At 41.9% G+C, this 22,258-nt stretch overlaps 1 protein-coding gene across 2 annotated transcripts in view; it reads left to right on the top strand.

Annotated features, from left to right (window-relative positions):
- Positions 1-22,258, top strand: part of FBN1 (fibrillin 1) — a 385,311-nt gene that overhangs the window by 129,061 nt on the left and 233,992 nt on the right. For both annotated transcript variants that reach the window (XM_075345804.1, XM_075345803.1), the window contains exon 6: positions 14,446-14,541. In XM_075345804.1, coding sequence (XP_075201919.1) covers positions 14,446-14,541 — 96 coding nt within the window. The remainder of the gene's footprint in view (positions 1-14,445; positions 14,542-22,258) is intronic.

Raw genomic sequence — 22,258 nt, 5'->3', positions numbered from 1 at the left:
GGTGTTTGATGTTATTCCTTTCAGATTTTTACCATTCATGTCACATACCCTCAGATGATACTGGAATCCCAGATATAAAGCAATAGCAAGGAAGAATTTAAGCATTTGTAAAAATAAAGTTTACATTACTGGTGGAACTGGTGAAACATATATACAGTAGGCAGCAGGAAGAACACTTGTTGTTCTTATCCTATGTTTTACTGTAATATCAAATACATAAGGCAGAACATTGCTTGCTAGAAACATCATTTCAGCAGTATGGCATGCCTGACTTGAGTACTCTATTCTTTCTATCTGTTCTTCACTAACCACAGCCCACTTCCATGCGGTACCCATGTCCCAGCCTAGTAAGTCCAATATTTCCAGGTTTGTTCTACATGTTGCCTCTTCAGCCCCACTTTGCCTGTGCTGTCTCAGGGTTACCCACTAATGACAGCTATATTGGGAACCCTACTGTACCCACTGCAGCTGAGCTCTCCTTCCTTGTCTGTTCCATCTCACAGGATCCAGGATCAGGCCATAAAGATCCAGATTGACACTTTATCCAGGATGCAGCCTAGTCTGTCACACTCACTGTCACTGATTTCAATGCCTTTGCTCCACTACTAATTGCCGGCTCACTCTAAAAAGGAGCTACTGTCTTCTTACTCCCAAAATCTCTTCCTATTTGCAGAGCTGGCTAACTGTTAACTGATTGATTCTCTGTATCTACACTTATACATTCACTTTCCCAACTCAAATGAATAGAGGGGCATTTAAGGGTTATTCACTACTTGGACAACCTCTTCTCATTTCCCATAAAAAAGCTTATACTCACCTCCGGTGCTGGCACGGTTCCACTGATGTCGGAACTCGCGTTCCTGGGGCCCATGTGACATTGTTATGATACGCGAGCACCGCAACCAATTGGCGCCGGCTTCATTCTCCCCGCCTTCGAATGGTTAAGTAATTAACATGAAGTGACCACTGTGGCTGCCACTTATTCCCTGTTAATTACTTAACCATATAAAGGTGGGATGAAAGAAGCCAACATTGATTGATCGCGGGGTTGCATATAATAACAATGGGCCCTGGGAACGCAAATTCTGATGTAGCTGGAACCGTGTCAGCACCGGAGGTGAATATAGGCTTTTTTATTTTTATGGGGGCACGCATGGGGAATGAAAGGAGTTGTCCAAGTAGTGAACCCCTTTAATTACATCCTAAACGATTGCATCAAACATCAAAATATTGAAATTGCAGCAATAATAAGCTTTTCAGTAATACAAGGTCTTCAGGAGGGCGTTTCTTCTCTTCCCACACTCTTACATTTATTTTTTCAGATTGAGCTGGACAAACAACCCTTTGTTTCACAAAATACAAGTGTAATACCATTTTTTCTTCTGCAGTCCACATTGCCAAAGTGTAAACAAGACTTTAGCTCGATTTTGCTTTGCAGAAATCAAACATGTCCTCACACATTAGGCTATGTTCACATCTGTGTCAGTACAAGTATCCGTTAGTCTAATATTCAAGCAGCGTGTCATCAAACTATGAAATAGTCTCCTTAGCTTTCCAATGAGACCATTCAATGCATTCTTCGGGAGGTGGTGCAAATATATAGTATAGACATTGTCTGTGCCAGTCACGAATTGGGCTGAACAGAAGAGCATTGTTTGTTACATATAGCTCCCAGGTGTTGGTGACATGGTCATGGTCCATTTTTGTTTGGCCCTTACGGGACTTGTCTCAAGTTCTTATGTGGTTAAAATTGCAAAGTGCTTGGGAAAATAATCAACATCTTAAAAATCCTCACAAGAATGGAGGGAACTTTAGTTACATAGTGTTAGGGGTACTGTACACGCTGCGACATCGCTAGCAATTGCTAGTGATGTCCAGCGTGATACTACCCGGCCCCGTCGCACATGCGATATGTGGTGATTGCTGCCGTAGCGAACATTATCGCTACGGCAGCTTCACACGCACATACCTGCTCGGCGACGTTGCTGTGACTGCCGAACAATCCCTCCTTCAAGGGGGGTCACAGCGACGTCACCGAGACGTCACTAATCAACCGGCCAATAGAAGCGGATGGGCGGAGATGAGCGGGACATAACATCCCGCCCACCTTCTCCCTTCCGCATTGCCGTCGGGACGCAGGTAAGGAGATGTTTGTCGCTCCTGCGGGTTTACACACAGCGATGTGTGGAGCTGCAGGAACAACAAACAACATCGTACCTGTGGTCGAACCGACATTATGGAAATGAACGTCGTTACACAGATCAGCGATATTGTACGCTTCTGTGCTCATTCATCGTCGCACCTAGGATTTACACGTTGCAATGTCACTACCGGCGCCGGATGTGCGTCACTAACGACGTGACCCGGACGATATATCGGTAGCGATGTCGCAACGTGTAAAGCCCTCCTAAGAGTGTGTTCAAACCGAGTCGTTTTGTTGAAGTTTTGAAGCAGAAACTTTGCAAATCCTTCTCGAAAACAAAATACTCCTCAAAAAGTTATGAGGAGTTTCTTTTCTAAAAATTCAGCAAAAAGAATCAATGTTAACACACCCTAAGGCCCCCTTCACACGCACGTGCCTCCGGTACGTGCTAGGTCCGTGCCCGCATGTATCGGAGACATGGGCACACGTAAACCCATTAAAATCAATGGGTTTATGTGAACGCACGTGTTCAGCCATTGGCCGTGCCTCCATGTGGAGCAAAGGTGAGCCCGTGTGCTCCATACAGAGGCATGTCCATTTTTCTCCGGCAGCACGGGTGTCACGCGGCCTGCACACGTACCACACGGATGTAGTGTGGATGCGAGCCCACGTGACACGTGCCAGATAAACACACATGTCATTGTAAAAATAAAAAAAACACATCTCTGCCGCAGCTGTCACCTGCATCCAACCCCCAGTGAATTTGAACAACGCATCTTCTTCACTGGGGGCCTGAAGCAGCGTCAGCGGGGCGTGGCCTGTGCCGGACACTGTCATTCAGCACCACAGACCGCTCCGGAAGAATCAGGTAAGGCGGGACTTTCCATTCTCCGTGTGTTATACATAATAACACACGGAGAACACGCATGTGCCACAAACACGGCACACGGGGAGCAAACCACCCCTTTAATATGTCCGTGAAAAAACGGTTCGTTATTTTCACGTGCGTGTGAAGGGGGCCTAAGAATATGTGCGCACATTGTCTGTCTTTTTCATGCACATTCAGCAGCAAAAACCATCTGAAAGACTTATCAGAGAATGCTCAAAATGATGAACATACGTATGCATTGCTTTGTATAAAGAACTTGCTGTGCATATGTTCAGTCTTTTTAACATCTTTTAACTGCCTTAGGTTTCCAAAGGCTAGTGATGGACGAACCCAAACTGTAAACTTCGGGGTTCGTAGCAGACACCTGGTGTCCGTGCATGGACATCGAACACGGACTTCTCAGAGAAATCTGTGTTACTGTTCGGGTTTGGCCACTCGGATAAACAAAAAGTGCAAAATGGGATTAAAGCAGGACAGTTATAATTACTGAGTCTCCGCGTGGCTGTCACACTGGTTCTAAGTCCATACATTAAACCTCATGCATATTCATGGCTTTCCCTGCCTACCCTCTGTGACAGCATCTGTGATTCGTTGCAGTAAGACTGCCAGTGTGATGGCATCTGTAATTGGTTGCCCTCACGCTAGCTGTCTTTGTAATGAATGTGGAATGTAAAAATAAATAAATAATTTGGGAAAATGGCATAGGGTCCCCCGTATTTTGATACCCAGCACAGATAAAGCAGATTGCTGGAGGCTGCAGCCCTCAACTGTGTGTTTTCTTGGCTGTATACCAAAATAAGATGGACCACATGCAACTTTTTTAAAATTATTTAAATAAATAATTTTAAAAACCGACAGGCGGTCCCCTCAATTTTGATACCCAGCCAAGATAAAGCAGACAACTGGGGTCTGGTATTGTCAGGCTGGGAAGACCCATGGTTATTGGACCTTTCCCAGCCTAAAAATAGCAGGGCGCAGCCTTCCCAGAACTGGTGCATCCATTAGATTGTGCCAATTCTGGCACTTACCCGGCTCATCTCGATTGCTCTGTAGTGGTGGCAATGGGAACAATATAAGGGGTTAAAGGGAACCGGTCATGTAGAATATGTGTTCTGACCTATCAGCAGATGCATTTGTGCCTTAATTACACTTCCCTACCCATCCCTGTGTTATAAAATTGTGTAATATGAAAGTAATAAAAAACGTTTTATTACTTTCATATTCCCTATGTAAATGAGCAGGGGCTCTAGCCCCATGGGTGTCTCATCGCCCTGTGGGCGTCTACATGCTTTCCATGGTATCACGCCCCTGTGGGTGTGATACCATGGCTTTACATCAGCGACGTGACCGTCGCTACTTCAGAATCTCGAGCGTGCGCGCGCTTACCATTCTCGCTGCCTCATCCTGGTACTAGCTTTGCAGCTTCTGACTGCGCATGACCGGAACCGCAGGCGTCTTCTGAGAATGCGCAGTGCACGTCAGAAGCCGACATCAAACACCAGGATGAGGCGACGAGAATGGTAAGCGCGTGCACACGCGAGATTCTGAAGTAGTGACGGTCCCGTCGCTGATGTAAATCCATGGTATCACTCCCACAGGGGCGTGATAGCTTGGAAAGCATGTAGTGGCCCACAGGGCGATGAGACACCCATGGGGCTAGAGACCCTGCTCATTTACATAGGGAATATGAAAGTAATAAAACGATTTTTATTACTTTCATATTACACAATTTTATAACACAGGAATGGGCAGGAAGGTGTAATTAGGGCACACATGCGTCTGCTGATAGGTCAGATCGCATATTCTACATGGCAGGTTCCCTTTAATGGAAGGTGTAATTTGTTGAAAAATCACAGCTGTCATCAAGTCCGCGGATAGTAAAAGGGAGTAGTCTATTAGACCCACCTTTACTAATTGTGTAAGTATAAAAAATAAAAACAAACAGAGAAACCGCACACCGTTTTTTAAAATTATTTATTTAAATAATTTAAAAGAGCCTCATGAGGTCCTTTGCGTTTTGATGCACAGTCAAGATAACGCACACAGCTAGGGCTAGAGACTCCAGCTATCTGCTTTATCTGCGCTGGGTATCAGAATACTGGGGACCCTACGCCATTTTTTCCAATTATTTATTTATTTTTACACTCCACTCTCAGACAGCTACTGTGAGGGCAACAAATTATAGACGCCGGCAGTCTGACTGCAACCAATCACAGACTCTGTCAGAGAGGGTGGGTGGGGGAAGCAGTGAAAATGCATGAGGTTTAATCAGCGGACCCTGAAGCAGTGTGACATCAGTGTGGGAGACTCAGCAAGTATAATTGTCCTGCTTTAATCCCCATTTTGCTAAATTTAACAGCTCCCTAACCCTTATTACTAACACTAATTTATGACATTTAAGTTTGGGTCCCTTAGACTTATATGGGTTTTGGCATCCAGGGGCAAGTTCTGGTTCAAGTTCGGTCCCAAACTGGACTTTTTAATCCAGCTTGATCTGCTGAACCCGAATATCTGCTGGTTCACCCATCTCTACCAAAGACGTCGGTTCACCCATCTCTTCCAAAGACGCCAAGCGGTTAAATGAATTGATATGTCCATTCTTCTGGTGTATTCTGCGCTGTACATTATAATAAATCAATGGGAAAGTCATTACCCCCATATAGTTTTTCCCCTTAAATAAAGACAAGAAAATAACCAGACATCTTTTGAAGTGTTTTGCCACCAATTTTGCTAACAAAATTGCTTTTGCATCTTCATTATTCAATTAAGTAAAAAAAAAATACTTACAAACAACACAAATTAAAGACAAATACCATGGGGACACCCTCCAAAAACACAAAATTGTTGGGAAAATACTCAGAGAGGAACCAAAATAACAACATAACAGACACTTCAGGAAAAAAATTTAAAGTTTCGTGAAGCGCCTTCTGCTTTAAAAACTTGGTGGGTTCACCTGAGTTTAAAAAACATTGTGTGCACACGCCCCAAGCCTGAGTTCCCACATTGAGTATTTGGTGCCTTATTAAAGCACAATTTCTGCAGCATTACACCACCAATTAGGTAAATTAGGTTTCTTGTGTTTTTTTTACATGCATTTTTATCACGTTTTTTTCAGGTGTTGTTCTTGTCACTTTTTGATATGTCATGCTTTAAATAAAACTGCTTTATTTTGGAAACTTCCTTCCTGTTACTTAGGTTTATTGATAAAGTCATGTAAGGATTACATTAGGTTTTAGTGTGCTTCTACTGCGGAAATATACAAAAACACATATGCATTTTTTTACCTGCAGCTTTTCTTCCTCATGTCATTCAAATCTGTGGCGAAAATCCACCTAAAAAATTCCATAGTTATAGCAAGAGAAATTGACCACAGCAAAACTACTCAGGGTCAGAAATGCACCAAATACTCATCGTGGGAACTTCGTCTTAGTGTGGGCTCCAGGGACGTACAAACACATTCATTAAGGAAGGAAATGGAAATATGCATGAAATTACTGACGATCTAAACTGAATGAAGTATTACAGTACAAATGACATTTCGGATACATTTTGAGGTATTAGATTGTAAGATATTCAATATCCCTAGAAATATCTACAGTTGTCCATGTTTGAGAAAGAGACTGACAGAAGATATACAAGTGCATCTCAATAAATTAGAATATCATCAAAAAGTTAATGTATTTCAGTAATTCAATACAAAAAAGGAAACACATATATAGAGTCATTAAAAACAGCGGGGTCTATTTCAAGTGTGTATTTCTATTAATGTTGATGATTATGGCTTACAGCCAATAAAAACCCAAACATTATCTCAAAAAAATAGAATAATTACCACAAAACACCTACAAAGGCTTCCAAAGTGTTTAAAATGGACCCATAGTCTGGTTCAGTAGGCTACACAATCATGGGGAAGACTGCTGGCTTGACAGATGCCCAGAAGGCAGTCATTGACACACTCCAAAAGGAGGGTAAGCCATGAAAGGTTATTGCTAAAGAAGCTGGCTGTTCACAGAGTGCTTTATCTAAGCATATTAATGGTCCCAGTGTGAAGTTTGCACAATCAGAGATGGTTTGGGGAGCCATGTCATCTGCTGGTGTAGGTCCACTGTGTTTTATTAACACCAAAGTCAGCACAGCCATCTACCAGGAAATTTTAGAGCACTTCTTGCTTTCTTCTGTCGACAAGCTTTTTGGAGATGGAAATTTCATTTTCCAGCATGACTTGGCACCTGTCCACAATGCGAAAAGTACCAATACCTGGTTTAATAACCACAATATCACTGTGCTTGATTGGCCAGCAAGTTCGCCTGACCTAAACCCTATAGACAATCTATGGGGTATTGTCAAGAGGAAGATGAGAGACACCAGTCCCAACAATTCAGACGAGCTGAAGACTGCTATCAAAGTAACTTGGTCTTCCATAACACCTGAGCAGTGCCACAGGCTGATCGCCTCCATGCCACGCCGTATTGATGCAGTAATTCATGCAAATGGAGCCCCGACCAAGTATTGAGTAGATTTACTGTACACACTTTTTCAGCAAGCCAACATTTCTGAGTTTAAAATTATTTTTTCAGTTGGTCTTATATAATACAAGAAGGTGGCGCGATTCTAATGTATTGGGTAGTCTAGAATGTGTATGTAGGTTAGCAGATTGAATAATAAGGTAATGAATGGACTGGATGGGTTATTATAATTGTTTATTGGTTTTAAAATGACAAACAACAGAAGGAACAGTTTTAATAGATGAGTCTAATGTTTAATGATGTCCATGGCTTGTAATGAAAGAAGAGTGTAAAGTTAAGTAAAAATATGCTGATGCTGTGATGTGGCCCAATGCTGGTATGTGCCCCCATTGTGGTGCAGCTACCATCCGGACATGTGCCCCCATCCTGCGAGGTAAGGGCGCTTTCACACTTGCGTTCAAAGCAATCCACCACTATGGAGAATAGCGCAGTCGATTAACGCACTGCGCTATTCTCCATAGACTTGTATTGACGTCGCACTGTAACGCAAGTGTCTGCATTGCATCCGCTGGACGACACGGAGTCGTTATTTTGATGCAGCGTCGGGCAAAAATAACGCACAGTGACAGATTCCATTGGAATCCACCAAGGTGTCTAATGATTGTCTATGGTGGCGGATTTCGCCGCTATGCGCTATGCAAGTAGAGGTACACTGCACACTCAATGTGATAAATAATGTATTAATTTTATTGAAAATTCAAAAAAACCTTGCAAAGGAATTGAACTAAAGACAGAAAATAGCTCTGACGTTGCGGCCACAGGCCTTGTTCACAGAGTCTGTTGTGAAAAATAGAGCATAAACATATACAATTAGTACAAAACAAATAATATTATGCTACTTTGCGATTTTGTAAGAAAGTGAACATGAATCTCGTCGGTGATATACGAAAGATGTACGTACATACAGACATGTACATATATATATACATATACATACATACATATACATATACATACACGCATAATGCACACACATAGACATAAACAAGTAGATCAATTCTAGATTATAGTAAGTCAAGAATGCAGAATACATCCGTCATATGTATATACGCAGGTACATAACAATGGGAGCAAAGGCAAAGGAAGGTGGAGCAAGGGGAGGTTTTTCAAGAGACTGGTAGCAGCATGAGGTAGTGAAAGAACAGATTAAGGTGGTGAAAAAAACAGGTGATACTACCTGTCACTAATAGTTCTGTATTCCAGGGAGAATGCTAAAATATAAAATAGATATCTGTATGTATAAAGCTAGGAATATATATGTATAGAGGAAGTGGTGTAAGCAAATAGATTACCTGAATCAATATAGACGTGGTAGTTACATATAGGGTATGGATGGGATACCAGGAACGCCTGGGATGTATTTTCTATGTATGAGAAGGAATAGGAAAGTCAGCCCAGTATAAACATAGAGTGAGGAAATCTGGAAAATGTAATCTTACCTGAGCCTGTGTGGACGCCAGCACTCACGTGCCTTGGCTGTATAGGACGGCTAGTGTCAGCTGTATTGTGGCACTTTAAATACATAGTAAGTGGGAGGGGTATTGGCGTCATGGAGCTCACGTGGTAAGCTCCCAGCTGATCAGGTCATTAGTATGCAGTGCCTGTGTGATGACTGGGAATCGAAGGAAAGGGTATGACCTGATGCGCGTGCGCGGTACACGGCCTCATGTGTAGGGGTGTAACATAACAATGGCAAGGAGATGACGTCGTGCGCTGGGCGCCGATATCATCTCATCAGAGCCCAGAGACTGTATATATAGACAGGGGGGATGGCGCCGTGACGTCACCGCACACGGCACCAGCGCCCGCCCCTGAAATAACAGCATGTTGCCACGTTACAGAGCCGACGCTGCGCGTCTGCGCATGCGTGATGGCCGAGAATCGGGAGAAGGGATGATCTAGCGCGCCTGCGTGGTCAGGGCAAATCATATCTCTGCCGAGGAGATGACGCTGCGCGCAGGCGCAGATATCATCTCCTCAGAACTCGAGTAGGAGAATATATATGTTGACAGGAGGATCACGTTGTAGCGTCACCACGTGTGTTATAAACGCCCACCTTTGTGTGGGACTGACAACAGGTAGCCATGTTATGAAACTAACGCCGCGCAACTGCGCATGCGTGGTGGCCAAAAGGAGAAGTGACCTAGCGCGCCAACGCGGTCAATGACCCCTTGTGTAACGGTGCATGGTATCACAAGCGAGGAGATGATGCTGTGCTGAGCCGCAGGCATCATCTTCTCGAAGCCCAAACAGGAGAATATGTGTGTGTACTAACGCCAGCCCCTATGTAGAAAATACAGCAAGATGCCATGTTGTAGAACTGACACTCAAAATAGGAAAGGGGAATGGGGGTCTTTTGGGGGGGGGGGGGAGGAAGGGAGAGGGGGAACAGGGGGGGGGGGGGGGAAGGGAGGAAGCCCAATGTCAATGTAATTTAGATATATAGAAGAACCAAAACGGATAAAGGGTAGAGAGAGGAAAGAATAGAGAAGGGGAAAAAAAATATAGAAGGGGAAAAAAAGGAGGGAGGTGCAAAGTGCCGTACCAGTCTTACCCATCGGGACGGGATTTGGGAAGGGGGAGAGGAGCAGAGGAGTAAGGATCCATTTTATTGCAGATCAGATATTCATATCTGTTAGAAAAAATAAACAATATGTTAGATTTCAATTACATAGACCATTCAATTTCCCTATTCAAACCAAACGGAGTTAGTGTATGCAGAGTATAGATCCAATAACTCTCTCTGTGTTTAAGCAGTTGTATATGATTACCACCCCGTCTTGGGCGTTCTATTTTTTCCAGAACTTGGAATCTCAATTGAGAGACTGAATGACGGGCCTCTTTAAAGTGATGTGGAATTGGGAGCCAAGTTTTATTACAACGTATTGTCGATTTGTGACTTGCAATCCTATCCCGTATGTGCTGTGTGGTTTCGCCTACGTACAACAAACCGCATGGGCATTTAACTACATATACGACGAAATTAGAATCACAGGTATAAAAGTCTTTAATTGGGTAGGATCTACCAGTTCTGGGGTGGGTCACAGAACTGCCTTTGATGACATTAGAGCAGGCCGCACAACTCAGGCAGGGGAAAGTCCCTTTCCGTTTTGGACCTAGAAAAGTTTGGACTGGATTGCGGTGAATCGGGCCTATATCCGCTCTAATTAAGCGATCACGTAAGTTAGGAGATCTTTTCATACACATAAGAGGTGGTGGAACAAAGGGATCAATCTCTGGATGCGCTTTTTGCAAGAGAGGCCAATGTTTTTTAATAATGTGTTGTACTTTGGGTACTATCGGGTGATATTTGTGTACAAACGGAATACGTGAAGAGTGTGATTTGGGTTCTGTAACAGAATCGCTCTGGTAAAGAGCACGTTCTGTTTCTTGTTTTAGGAGCGTCAGAGGATAATTACGTTCCTGAAATTTTTCTGACATAGCGTTTAGGCGTAGAGGTAGAACCTCCTTATCCATGACAATTCGACGTACTCTTGTGAATTGCGATCTTGGTAGACTAGTTTTTATGGCCTTCGGGTGGCAGCTATTGAAAGAGAGTAAACCATTACAGTCAGTTGGTTTGGTGTAGATGTCTGAGCTTAGTTTGCCTAATTGATTTTTTGAAATTCTAGTGTCAAGGAAGACTACCTCGGTATAGCTAAAGGTGTGAGTAAAGGATAGTTCCTCTCTAATGGAATTAAGGTCACTGATGAAGGTCTCAAGGGTAGTTGTGTCGTTGTTCCAGATGAAAAAAACATCGTCAATGTAACGATACCAACAGATAATGTTGTCAAAGAAGGAGTGGAGGTATACATGTGATATCTCAAAAGCATTCATATAAAGGTTAGCATACGCGGGGGCCATATTGGACCCCATCGCGGTTCCACGAATTTGAAGGAAATATTCATCCCCGAAAAGGAAGAAATTTTCCCTCAAAACGATATTAAGTAGTTGTAAAACGAAATCCTTAATGTCCTCAGCTATATCGGATCCTTCTAATGTGGATTTTACTGCATCTATCCCGAGGTCATGAGTAATGGAAGTGTACAGACTATTCACGTCCATAGTCACTAGAATACTGTCAGGAGATATATGATTTAGATTTTTGATTTTGGTTAGGAAATCCCCTGTATCTAATATGAAGGATTTTGTTTGTTTAGCAAATGGCGTGAGAAATTTTTCAAGGAAAATCGATAAAGGAGCTAACACAGAGTCCGTGGAGGCCACAATCGGGCGTCCCGGAGGATTCTGTAGAGATTTATGAATTTTCGGTAAAATATAAAGGACTGGAGTGATTGGATGGGAATTGGTAAGAAATGTAACGGTTTTGTTGTCAATGACCTTACTGGCAGCAAAGTGAGAGAGAACATTATGAATAAGTTGTTGAATTCTGAACGTGGGGTCTTGTGGTATCTTAGTATAGGTATTTGTATCGGACAATTGTCTTTTGATTTCATTTAAGTAAGTAGATTTATTCATAACCACTATACCTCCCCCTTTATCCGCTGGTTTAATAATTATATTCGAATTATTACGAATAGACTGGAGTGCCTGTTTCTCAACCTCAAGCTATGCGCTATGCGGCGGAATCCGCTGACAAATTCCGTCACGTTCTACTGAGCAGGCGCAGCATGTCCAGCAGAACGATCTAAATCGTTTAAAATCACTCCTGGTCTCTCTCCCTCCTGTCCCCCCCTCTCTCATACTCACCGATCACGGGCGCGGTGATGTACGGCTGTCACAAAGCTCCGGCGGCTTTTCCTCTTTTGAAAATGCCGGACGCTCATTATTCAATCTCGTATTCCCTGCTTCCCCCGCCCACTGGCGCCTATCATTGGTTGCAGTCAGACCCACCCCCACGCTGAGTGACAGCTGTCTCACTGCAACCAATCACAGCTGTCGGTGGGCGGGTCTATACCGTGCAGTAAAATAAATAAATAAATAATTTAAAAAAAACTACGTGCGGTCCCCCCCAATTTTGATACCAGCCAAGATAAAGCCAGACGGCTGAAGGCTGGTATTCTCAGGAAGGGAGCCCCACGTTATGTGGAGCCCCCAGCCTAACAATATCACCCAGCAGCCGCCTGGGATTGACGCATCCATTAGATGCGACAGTCCCGGGACTCTACCCGGCTCATCCCGAATTGCCCTGGTGCGGTGGAAATCGAGGTAATAGGGAGTTAATGGCAGCAGCCCATAGCTGCCACTAAGTCCCAGGTTAATCATGGCAGGTGTCTCCCCGAGATACCTTCCATGATTAACCTGTAAGTTAAAGAAAATAAACACATACACCCAAAAAATCCTTTATTTGGAATAAAAGACAAAAAAAACCCCTCTTTCACCACTTTATTAAACCCCCAAATACCCCTCCAGGTCCTACGTAATCCACAAAGGTCCCATGACGCTTTCAGCTCTGCTACATGAAGCTGACAGGAGCGGCAGTAGAACACGACCGCTCTCTATCAGCTCCACGCATCAACTGAAGTAAGCCGCGCGATCAGCTTTGCCCTCATTCAGGTGACCCGCGGACACAGCTCTCGGGTGGAGGACTGCAGCTGTGGCCGCGGGTCACCTGAGGGACGGCACAGCTGATTGCGCGGCTCACGGCGGTCACTCAGGGGATTTATGGTCACCTCTCACTCTCTCCCTCCTCCCGACCACAAATCTCCTTTTCCCGGCGAAACATTAAAAAAACCAAAAAAACTTTATTAGCTCACTATTTGCATGTGTCACACAACGCACTGTGACGGATGCCTCACAACGCAAGTGTGAAAGCAGCCTAATGTGTGCGTGGGCGGAGTGCAGGGTGGGTGGAGCTGAGCGGACCCATGGTGCTGCTCGGGTGGAGGACTGCAGCTGTGGCCACGGGTCACCTGAGTGACGGCACAGCTGATCGCGCTGCTCACAGCGGTCACTCAGGGGATTTATGGTCACCTCTCTCTCTCCTCCCGACCACAAAATCTCCTTTTCCTGGCGAAACGTTAAAAAAAAAAAACTCAAAACGTTCTTTTACAGGAATCCCTTACTTTATTAGCTCACTATTTGCATGCGTCACACAACGCACTGTGACGGATGCCTCACAACGCAAGTGTGAAAGCAGCCTAATGTGTGCGGGGGCGGAGTGCAGGGTGGGTGGAGCCGAGCGGGCCCATGGTGCTGAGGACATCAGTGCCGGGGACTGCATGGCTGGGGACAGGTGACTATCCAGGTGTGTGTGTGTTCGGTGGGGGGGGCGAAGCCGAGCGGAGAAGTGTCGAGCGTCGTCCTGTCCGGGCTGTTCAGTTAGGCTCCCTGTGCACTTTGCTTGGTTACCCGATATTTACCTTGGTTACCAGCGTATTCCGCTTAGCGCTGGCTCCTTGCACACGTAACCAGGGTAAATATCGGGTAACTAAACAAAGCGCTTTGCTTAGTAACCCAATGTGTACACTGGTTACGTGTGCAGGGAGCCTTAGATGAGCCGTTGGTCGCAGGCTCTTTAGCGCAAGCGCTGTAGCGACGGTTGTCACTGTAATGACGTCATTTTGGAGCAAGACAGACAGACAGACAGAATAAGGCAATTATATATATAGATTCTAATTTTCTGAGATAATGACTCTTGTGTTTTCATTGACTGTAAGCCATAATCATCAACATTACCAGAAATAAACACTTGAAATAGATCACCCTGCGCGTAATTACTCTATATAATATTTGACTTTACCTTTTTGTATTTAATTACTGAAACAAATTAACTTTATGATGATATTATAATTTATTTTAGTAGTGTCTTGTATCCAGAAGACCAAATATTACGAATTTTAAAAGTTTTCCTGCTCAGTTCCATTGCTTTTATGTTTTGAAAGATATTCTTTATATATATAAACCTTTAGCATTGTAATTTACAGCTGTCTGTGAACATGGATGTCTAAATGGTGGACGATGTGTAGCTCCAAATCGATGCGCCTGCACCTATGGCTTTACGGGACCCCAGTGTGAAAGAGGTAAGGGATGTTCTAGATCCCAAATAAGTTGTCACACTGCTGGCACTAGACCAGTTCAGTCATATTATTTAACTTTTTTTGTACACTTGTATGAACAGGATAACACAAAATGTTAACTGCACTCAGATTTACCATCAAGATCTATTTTATGGCATAAGGTACTATTTATTTTATAATTATTATTGTTAAAAAAATTTAGGTTAAGTCCAGATGGATTTTTTCAAGCAGAAACCAGTTAAGGAAACGCTTATTTTGGGGGAGTTTTTGGAAAAGTTTTTCTTTTCCTGAAATAGTTTTGAAGAATTTTTGAAGAATTTTGTAAAAATATTTTTCTCTGAAGTGTTTGGAGAGGCTTTTTCCAAGATTGGCTTCAAAGAGGTGGCATGCATTTTTTTCACCAGGCATTTTTTATACATTCTTCGGGAAAAAAAGCTTAAAAAAAGTCATATGAATGGAAAAGCCGATTTCCCATAGAGTTTTTTAAGCATTTTTTAGGAGGATTTGGAAAAGATCCTCTGAAGAAACCTTCTAAATAAACTATCGGCACATAGTCTTAGGCCTAAGCCACACGGCGAGAAAAACAGTGCGAGTGGAGTGCGATAAAACATCGCATTCCCCTCGGACCAATTCTAGCCTGTGTGTCAGCACACATGGGCGATTATTTTCTCAGCCCTAATCGGACTGAGAAAACAATCGCAGCATGCTGCGATTGTAAGCTGAGTCTCTTTCTCTCGCACCCATTCAAGTGAATGGGGCGAGAGAAAAATCGCACTGCACTCGCGGTACACCGGTGTACTGCTAGTGCAGTGCGAGAATGGCAATAGCCGGCTACGCAGTAGAGAGGGAGAGAAATCTCTCCCTCCCCTCCTGAGTGCCGGCCCGCCCCCTGCAGCTGAGGTCTGCTCGCACGAACGGACCTCAGTTGCAAGGACACAGGCATGACACTCGGCTCTGCTGTACTGCCAGCACGAGCCGAGTCTCATGCAAGTGGATCGCAGTAGTGCCCCGTGTGGCCCCAGCCTTAGGATGAGTTCACATTGAGTCTTTTTGCTGCGTTTTTGCTGGGAAAGATCATCATGTCTAACATTCCTTGAACAAATATTTGTACTATTTGTCTTCTCACCTTTTTTTAAATTTATATTAACCCCTTCATCCCCGGGCTATTTTCCATTTTCGTTTTTTCCTCCCCTTATTCCAAGAGCCATAACTTTTTTATTTTTCCATCAATAGCCATATTAGTTTGTTTTTTTTGTGGGACAAGTTGTACTTATGAATCATGCCATTCATTCCATAGTGTACTGGAAAACGGTAACTAAAATTCCAAGTGCGGTGAAAGTGCAAAAAAAGTGCAATTCCACAATTTCTTTTATTTTTTTTTATTTACCCTGTACAATATGTAGTAAAATTGACCTAGTGATATGCTTTCCCAGGTCAGTATGGGTATACAAAACATGTATAATTATTCTTTTTTTATTTAAGTACTGAAACACAGACATTTGTCAAAATAAAATTTTGCTTTTGTCGTCATTTTCCAAGTCCCATAACGTTCTCATTTTTTGGGATTTGGAGCTTTGTGATGGCTTATATTTTGTGCTCTGAGCTAATTTTTTTTATATTTATTTATATATATATTTTACCATTTTGTGATAGATACGATTTTTAATCACCTTTTATTGCATTTTGTTGCAATGTTGCGGCAACAGAAAACTTAATTCTGACTCTTTTTTTTCTCATTATGCCATTTACTGATCAGACTAATTTATTTTGTAGTTTGAAATATCAAACATTCTGAACATGGCGATACCAAATTTGTGTGTTTTTTTTTAATTATTTTATTTTGGGGGAGTGATTTGAATTTTTGAGGGGTTTTTTAATATTTTAAAAAACTTTTTTTTTTAAACTTTTATGGTATTTAATAGTCTTCTTTGGAAACTTGAAGCTGCTGATCACCTGTGCTATACAGATCAGCACTGCTCTGTATAGCAAAAATCCCAATCTCCTAGGAATGATGGTCATGGGCCAGTGTTAACAGGAGGATCATGATAGGAGGCAAAGGGGTCTTCAGCACATCCCCGCCTGTCATGACAACCCATTGGCGCCTCGTGATCATGTGACAGGCATGTCAATGGACTGGATCAATGATGTTTCCTGTCTACATGTGTTAAATGCCGCTGTGATTGACAGCAGCATTTAACTGGCTAACAGGCGAGGTGGATCTCGGATTCACTCGTGACTGCTTTAGGCACTTGATAACTGATTAAATCAACCACCATATGTGGAGAAAGATGCGGGCTCAGCATGTAAGCCTGCATCAAAGGCAGGGACACAGTTGATAATGTAAATATAGGTCATTGGTCTTGATGTGGTCAATGTCTGTAACTGAAAATGCCAACGACTTGTTTTCCAACCAGAAAGCACTGACTTTTGTTCCATCCTTTCATGTTTTTGTAGAAACTCTAGAAAGAAAATGAAATATTTTATAGCTTGAAATAGTTTTAATGTACAGCTTTGTTTTAGAAACTTCAAGATGTTGAACATAATTTTTATATATTATAATTAATACAAAAATGTATATAAACATAAACAACTTTATATTCTTTTGGTTGCAAGAATACCTCATTAAAAGTCTAATTTTTGTGTATTTCACCATATAATCTTTGCTGGTGCTCACAGAATCAGTATCGGAAATCTGATACACTTTGCTGCGTCCGTTGTGACACCTGGTGTTGCATTACTACCTTGGGTGAATCTCTCGTATATCTTCCCCTGAGGCCATTTAATGTACTTTTATGCAGTCTATAAACTTTTTTGGAGTTTTCCTGTGAAGAGAAACTGTCACATTGAACAGACAGTGCCAGCTGCAGACGGCATGACTAAGAGCAGTAGAAGCTCTGTAGATTGATATAGGTTTCAGGGAAAAGATTAAATATGACTTATTATGTTGTCATTTTAATTCCTGATTATTCTTAATACTCCATTGAGTAAGCAAATTTGCTGAAATTTGAATTTACCAGATTTTCTCAAATTAGGCCGGGAAATTTGTTTTACTAGTTAGCTAGATTTGCTAAAGGGAATCACAAAAATTTTGGATGCACACGTATCTTATTTTTTTATAAAGTTCAAGGCAAATTAAATTAGATTTGATATGATTCACTCACCTCTGGGAGTCTTACAAAGTGATTGACATTGATCTCTGTATACATACTTTTAAGTAATAGAGTGGACATGGACTCTTAAGCTTAGAATGAGTATGAACTTTAAAGGGGCTGTCCACTACTTTAACATTGATGGCCTGTCCGCCACTGTGGCTTAGTACTGCACATCTGCCCCCTATTCAAATCAATTGGATTTGAATAGGGGGCAGATGTGCAGTACTAAGCCACGGCCACTAAACCGTCAACAGAGCCACGCTCTGTAACTGAGCAGTACTAGCTACCCCTGTCATTGGGAATAGCTGTTTGGTGGGGTTGCTGTTTGTCGCACCCCCACAGATCAGATATTGATGACCTATCCTAAGGATAAACCATCAGTGTTAAAGTAGTGGACACCTTCTTTAATAATAAGTTACAAGTCATGCTAATTTTTTCCCACAAAATTATATATATATGTCAATTCATTTTTTCTTTAAAAATTGCCTTCCATAATCGGACTGCAGCTTCAATATGGCAGGTTTCCTTTAGATATTTTTTTCGTAATAACACTATTATGATCTTATTCCACCTTGAAAGTAAACCAAACAGTTGGGGTTATGCAGGGCATGTGGACCATAAAAGGGAGAAATACCAGAGAGTGAATCTTTTGATTAATTGACAAAAAGCATTGGGATGCTCTTTTTATAAGGCAAATTAAATTTGGAAATGTCACAATAATAGGCACCAATTATTGATAATATAACAGTTGTGTAACAATTTGTGGTGATATCACTGTTTTTCATTTCTAAAATCAATATTCTGTCAGTTTTTATTTATTAGATTTCTAAGACCTTTATTTTCCACTAATTTCTTCACTTCTGTGTTTCTTCTTTTCACATATTATATATAGCTATCCTCTTTTCTGCTCCTTTCGCTCTTCTCTGTGCTTATTGGTGCCTGCTGCAAAACATGTGAGCTGAAGACCCTCCTTAACAACTGAGGTACAACCTTCTTGCTACTGCATTGCTGTACAGTGGACATAGGGTAGAACTTAAAAGGTTTTATTCCTAACAATAAAAGTTATTACTTGTGGATTGGGGATAACCTTTAATGTGGAGAATGACCTTTTAAGTAGGCAGTGCCTTTACTCTATTCTTTAAAGGAATTTTGATCTTTTCCTTCTGTGTGGACCTTTTAAATGTTCGTGGTAATAGGCAAAAGTTTAGGTATTAGGAAATGTATCGATGCTTATTGTGCATAATAATTTTTAAAAATAAGACATATTGGTAATTGTTTTAAATTGTGTAAAGTTCTGTATCTACCGATATCTTCAAGAAGTATATTAACCTGGTTTTGAATTATCGCACAATAATCTTTATACGGTTCTTAGTCAATTCTCAAAATACAAAAAAATAAATGTACTTTTTTTCTGGCATCGATGGTATGAAATAAATGTCACATAGTAAGAAATGTTGGATTACTGATCACAGAAATGTGTTGTATTACAGATTAATTGAATTGTACTGTAGTTATTTCGTAGAAATTCGATCTGTAGCGCTAGGATCAGGTGGCTATCTTCCCTTCTTAGCCAGAGCATCTGGAAACCCAGGTGTTACATATGTACATGTGCCGTGTAGCTAGTAACAGCACTGAACATCCAAGAAGTCGGGGATCTACAAGTGTCTTGCTTCCTTCCTTGCCTGATCAATCTTGTACAATAATAGTTTGGCTCCTTTGCTATTGTGGGATGTTTTCAAAGCTTTCTATTTAAAATAATTGTAACCCTCTAACCTTTCAGTGAGCCCCTCTCAACAGAAGTCATGTACAAAGCATAATTTCTTGGATTTAACACATCGTACAGCTTATAAATGTAATATTTTTATTGTGTGGGAGCAACCTGCTCAAGTAGTTTCTTCTCTTGCTCCAGATTTATGACCTGCATACATGAAATTCATCTGTTTGATACACCAATGAATCAGCTGGGAAAGATTTGTTTTTTCCTTAGGAATGGATAATCACCAGGCAGATTGCCAAATCTATAGAGATTTATGATAATAGAGTATAGTAAGCCTTATGTTTCTTCCCATATGCAGTAATATATGCCATATCATGAATGTAAAAAATCCAATTCAAACCGTCTAAAAGTAACCTAAAATCTCATTGGTTGGAAAGGATCCTGAAAGAGGGTGTTACTATAACCACCGGGACAAAACATAGATAAGAATGAATATATAAAATTTAAATGGTTAAATTACCAGAATATAGATGACCTATCATTGATGTTTTCACCAAGATACCCCTCAAAATAGTATATGGAAACTAGTATGTGGTTATCTTAAGAGCACAGCCTTCCAATGTCAGGTTGATAGCTCTTTGTCATGCTGATACCTTTTAAAGGAACTTGAGATATTATCTCCTAAATAATTTAAAACTAAGGTACTAAGCTCTAACCATTACTAAAACCTACAGCATGGTTATAACCTTAAAGGGAATGTGTCAGCAGGATTTCACATCCCAACCTATTTATATGTGCATGTAGCTATTTCAAAGAATAGTCCAGCAATACCGTTACATGGCCAGCCTGTACCTCCATTACTTAGAAATCAGTGGTTGAGCTGATATGCAAATGAGGCTGAAGAGCCATTATGGATCTGATGCCTCTGTCAATTCAACTCTAATAACCACCCAGCACAGCCTCCTCCTGCTCCAGATTTTTTTTAATATTTCACCCTTGGAATGGTGCTTTAAATATAAGTCCCCTGACTCCTGTCTTATACTTTTCTACCCCCATCTTCATTTGTTTCCAGCATCGCTCCGGTAGGTCTCCAGCGATTTGTGACCTGCCAGCAGCTCCAGTGTTTCATGGTCACAACTCAGTAAAAGACTATGAGAGCCTTGTAATGGCCTAGCTCTGGCTCTCATAGAGATGCACTTAGCATTTGTGACGTAACTTCTGACTTCCAGACAGTCAGAAGTTACAGGCACATGATGGCGTTGGAAAAAGATGAAAACGTCACTCCAGTGGTTAAAAAAAAATGCTGGAGTTGTGCTTTAACTTCTGTATATGAAATCACACAGAATACAGGTTATCAGTCAATCAGAAGGAGATTCTCTTTAAGCATCTCACAATTTTCTTTTTCTGCACATTTGTTATTTCTTCCCCTTCTTCATAGGGACATGACTTTTTTAATTTACCATCTGCATAGCTGTATGAAAGCTTGTTGTTTTTTTTGTTTTTTTGCAGAACAAGTTCTAGTTGACACCAGTCATTTTCCATCTAATGTACTGAAAAATGGGAAAAAATCCTGGAGTTGTTTAAAAAACACAATTTTTATTTAAGTAGTGGAAAAAAATGGAAATTTGCAAAAAAATAATTTCTGTGGCCATTTTCTGAAACCTGAAGCTTTTTTTATTTTTATGTCAATAGACCTGCATGAGGGCTTGTTGTTTTGTCCATCAAGATGACCTTTATATTTACAGCATTTCGGTGCACATACAATGTGCTGATCACTTTTTTTTTGCAATTTTGGGAATAATCGCAGTACCAAAAAAATGCCAATTATTGTGTTTCAACTTTTCTTTTCATTTCAGTGTGTATGGAATAAATATTTTTATATTCTATTATTTTGGGCAATTATGGGCAACAAAATTTTTGTTGCATCCACAAAAACACTTTTTCTGAGGCCCGCAACACACATCCGTTGAAAACGTGCGTGTTTGGTCCGTTTCCGTACATACCGGAGATACGACCAAATGTGCACATATGTTTTTTTATGCTTAAAGGCACACGTGCGTGTTATTTGATCTTTCGTGTGTTCGTGTGCGTCCCACGTTTTTTGCTCCGTTTGGTACGGAAGCATGTTCGTTTTTGGGACGGAGCACGCACACACGGACATAATGTTAGCCTATGGGAGTCCAAATAAAACGTTCCTTGCACGGATGTGTGGTTATGTTGTCCGTGAGAAATGTCCGTGTGTGATGCAAAATGTCGTTACTACATGTCGGAAGACAGAGTAGCGGGATGAGAATGAACTCGGGTGAACTTCACCCGACTTCATTGTCATGCTGCGGCTCTGTCTGTGTGCCGTGTACTGATTAGCGGTCACCTGTGAAGGATTCACCGGTGACCGCTAATCCCCCGAGTGACTGAAGTTTTCCCCCCTCTCTCATACTCACCGATCCCCGATCCCCGGCGCGGCACTGCACGGCGTTCACACAGCTCCGGCGGGTTTTTCTAATTTGAAAAAGCCGGCCGCTCATTAAACAATCTCGTATTCTTTGCTTTCCCCGCCCACCGGCGCCTATGATTGGTTGCAATGAGACACGCCCCCAGGCTGAGTGACAGGTGTCTCACTGCACCCAATCACAGCAGCCGGTGGGCGTGTCACTATGGAGTATAGAAATAAATAAATAAATAATTTAAAAAAACGGTGTGCGGTCCCCCCAATTTTAATACCAGCCAGATAAGATAAAGCCATACGGCTGAAGGCTGGTATTCTCGGGATGGGGAGCTCCACGTTATGGGGAGCCTCCCAGCCTAACAATATCAGTCAGCAGCCGCCCAGAATGGCCGCATACATTAGATG

The sequence above is a fragment of the Anomaloglossus baeobatrachus genome, chromosome 4, assembly GCF_048569485.1.
Source record: "Anomaloglossus baeobatrachus isolate aAnoBae1 chromosome 4, aAnoBae1.hap1, whole genome shotgun sequence".
Classification (NCBI taxonomy): domain Eukaryota; kingdom Metazoa; phylum Chordata; class Amphibia; order Anura; family Aromobatidae; genus Anomaloglossus; species Anomaloglossus baeobatrachus.
Note: the sequence above shows the minus strand (reverse complement) of the source record. Positions and strands in the feature narration are given on the sequence as shown.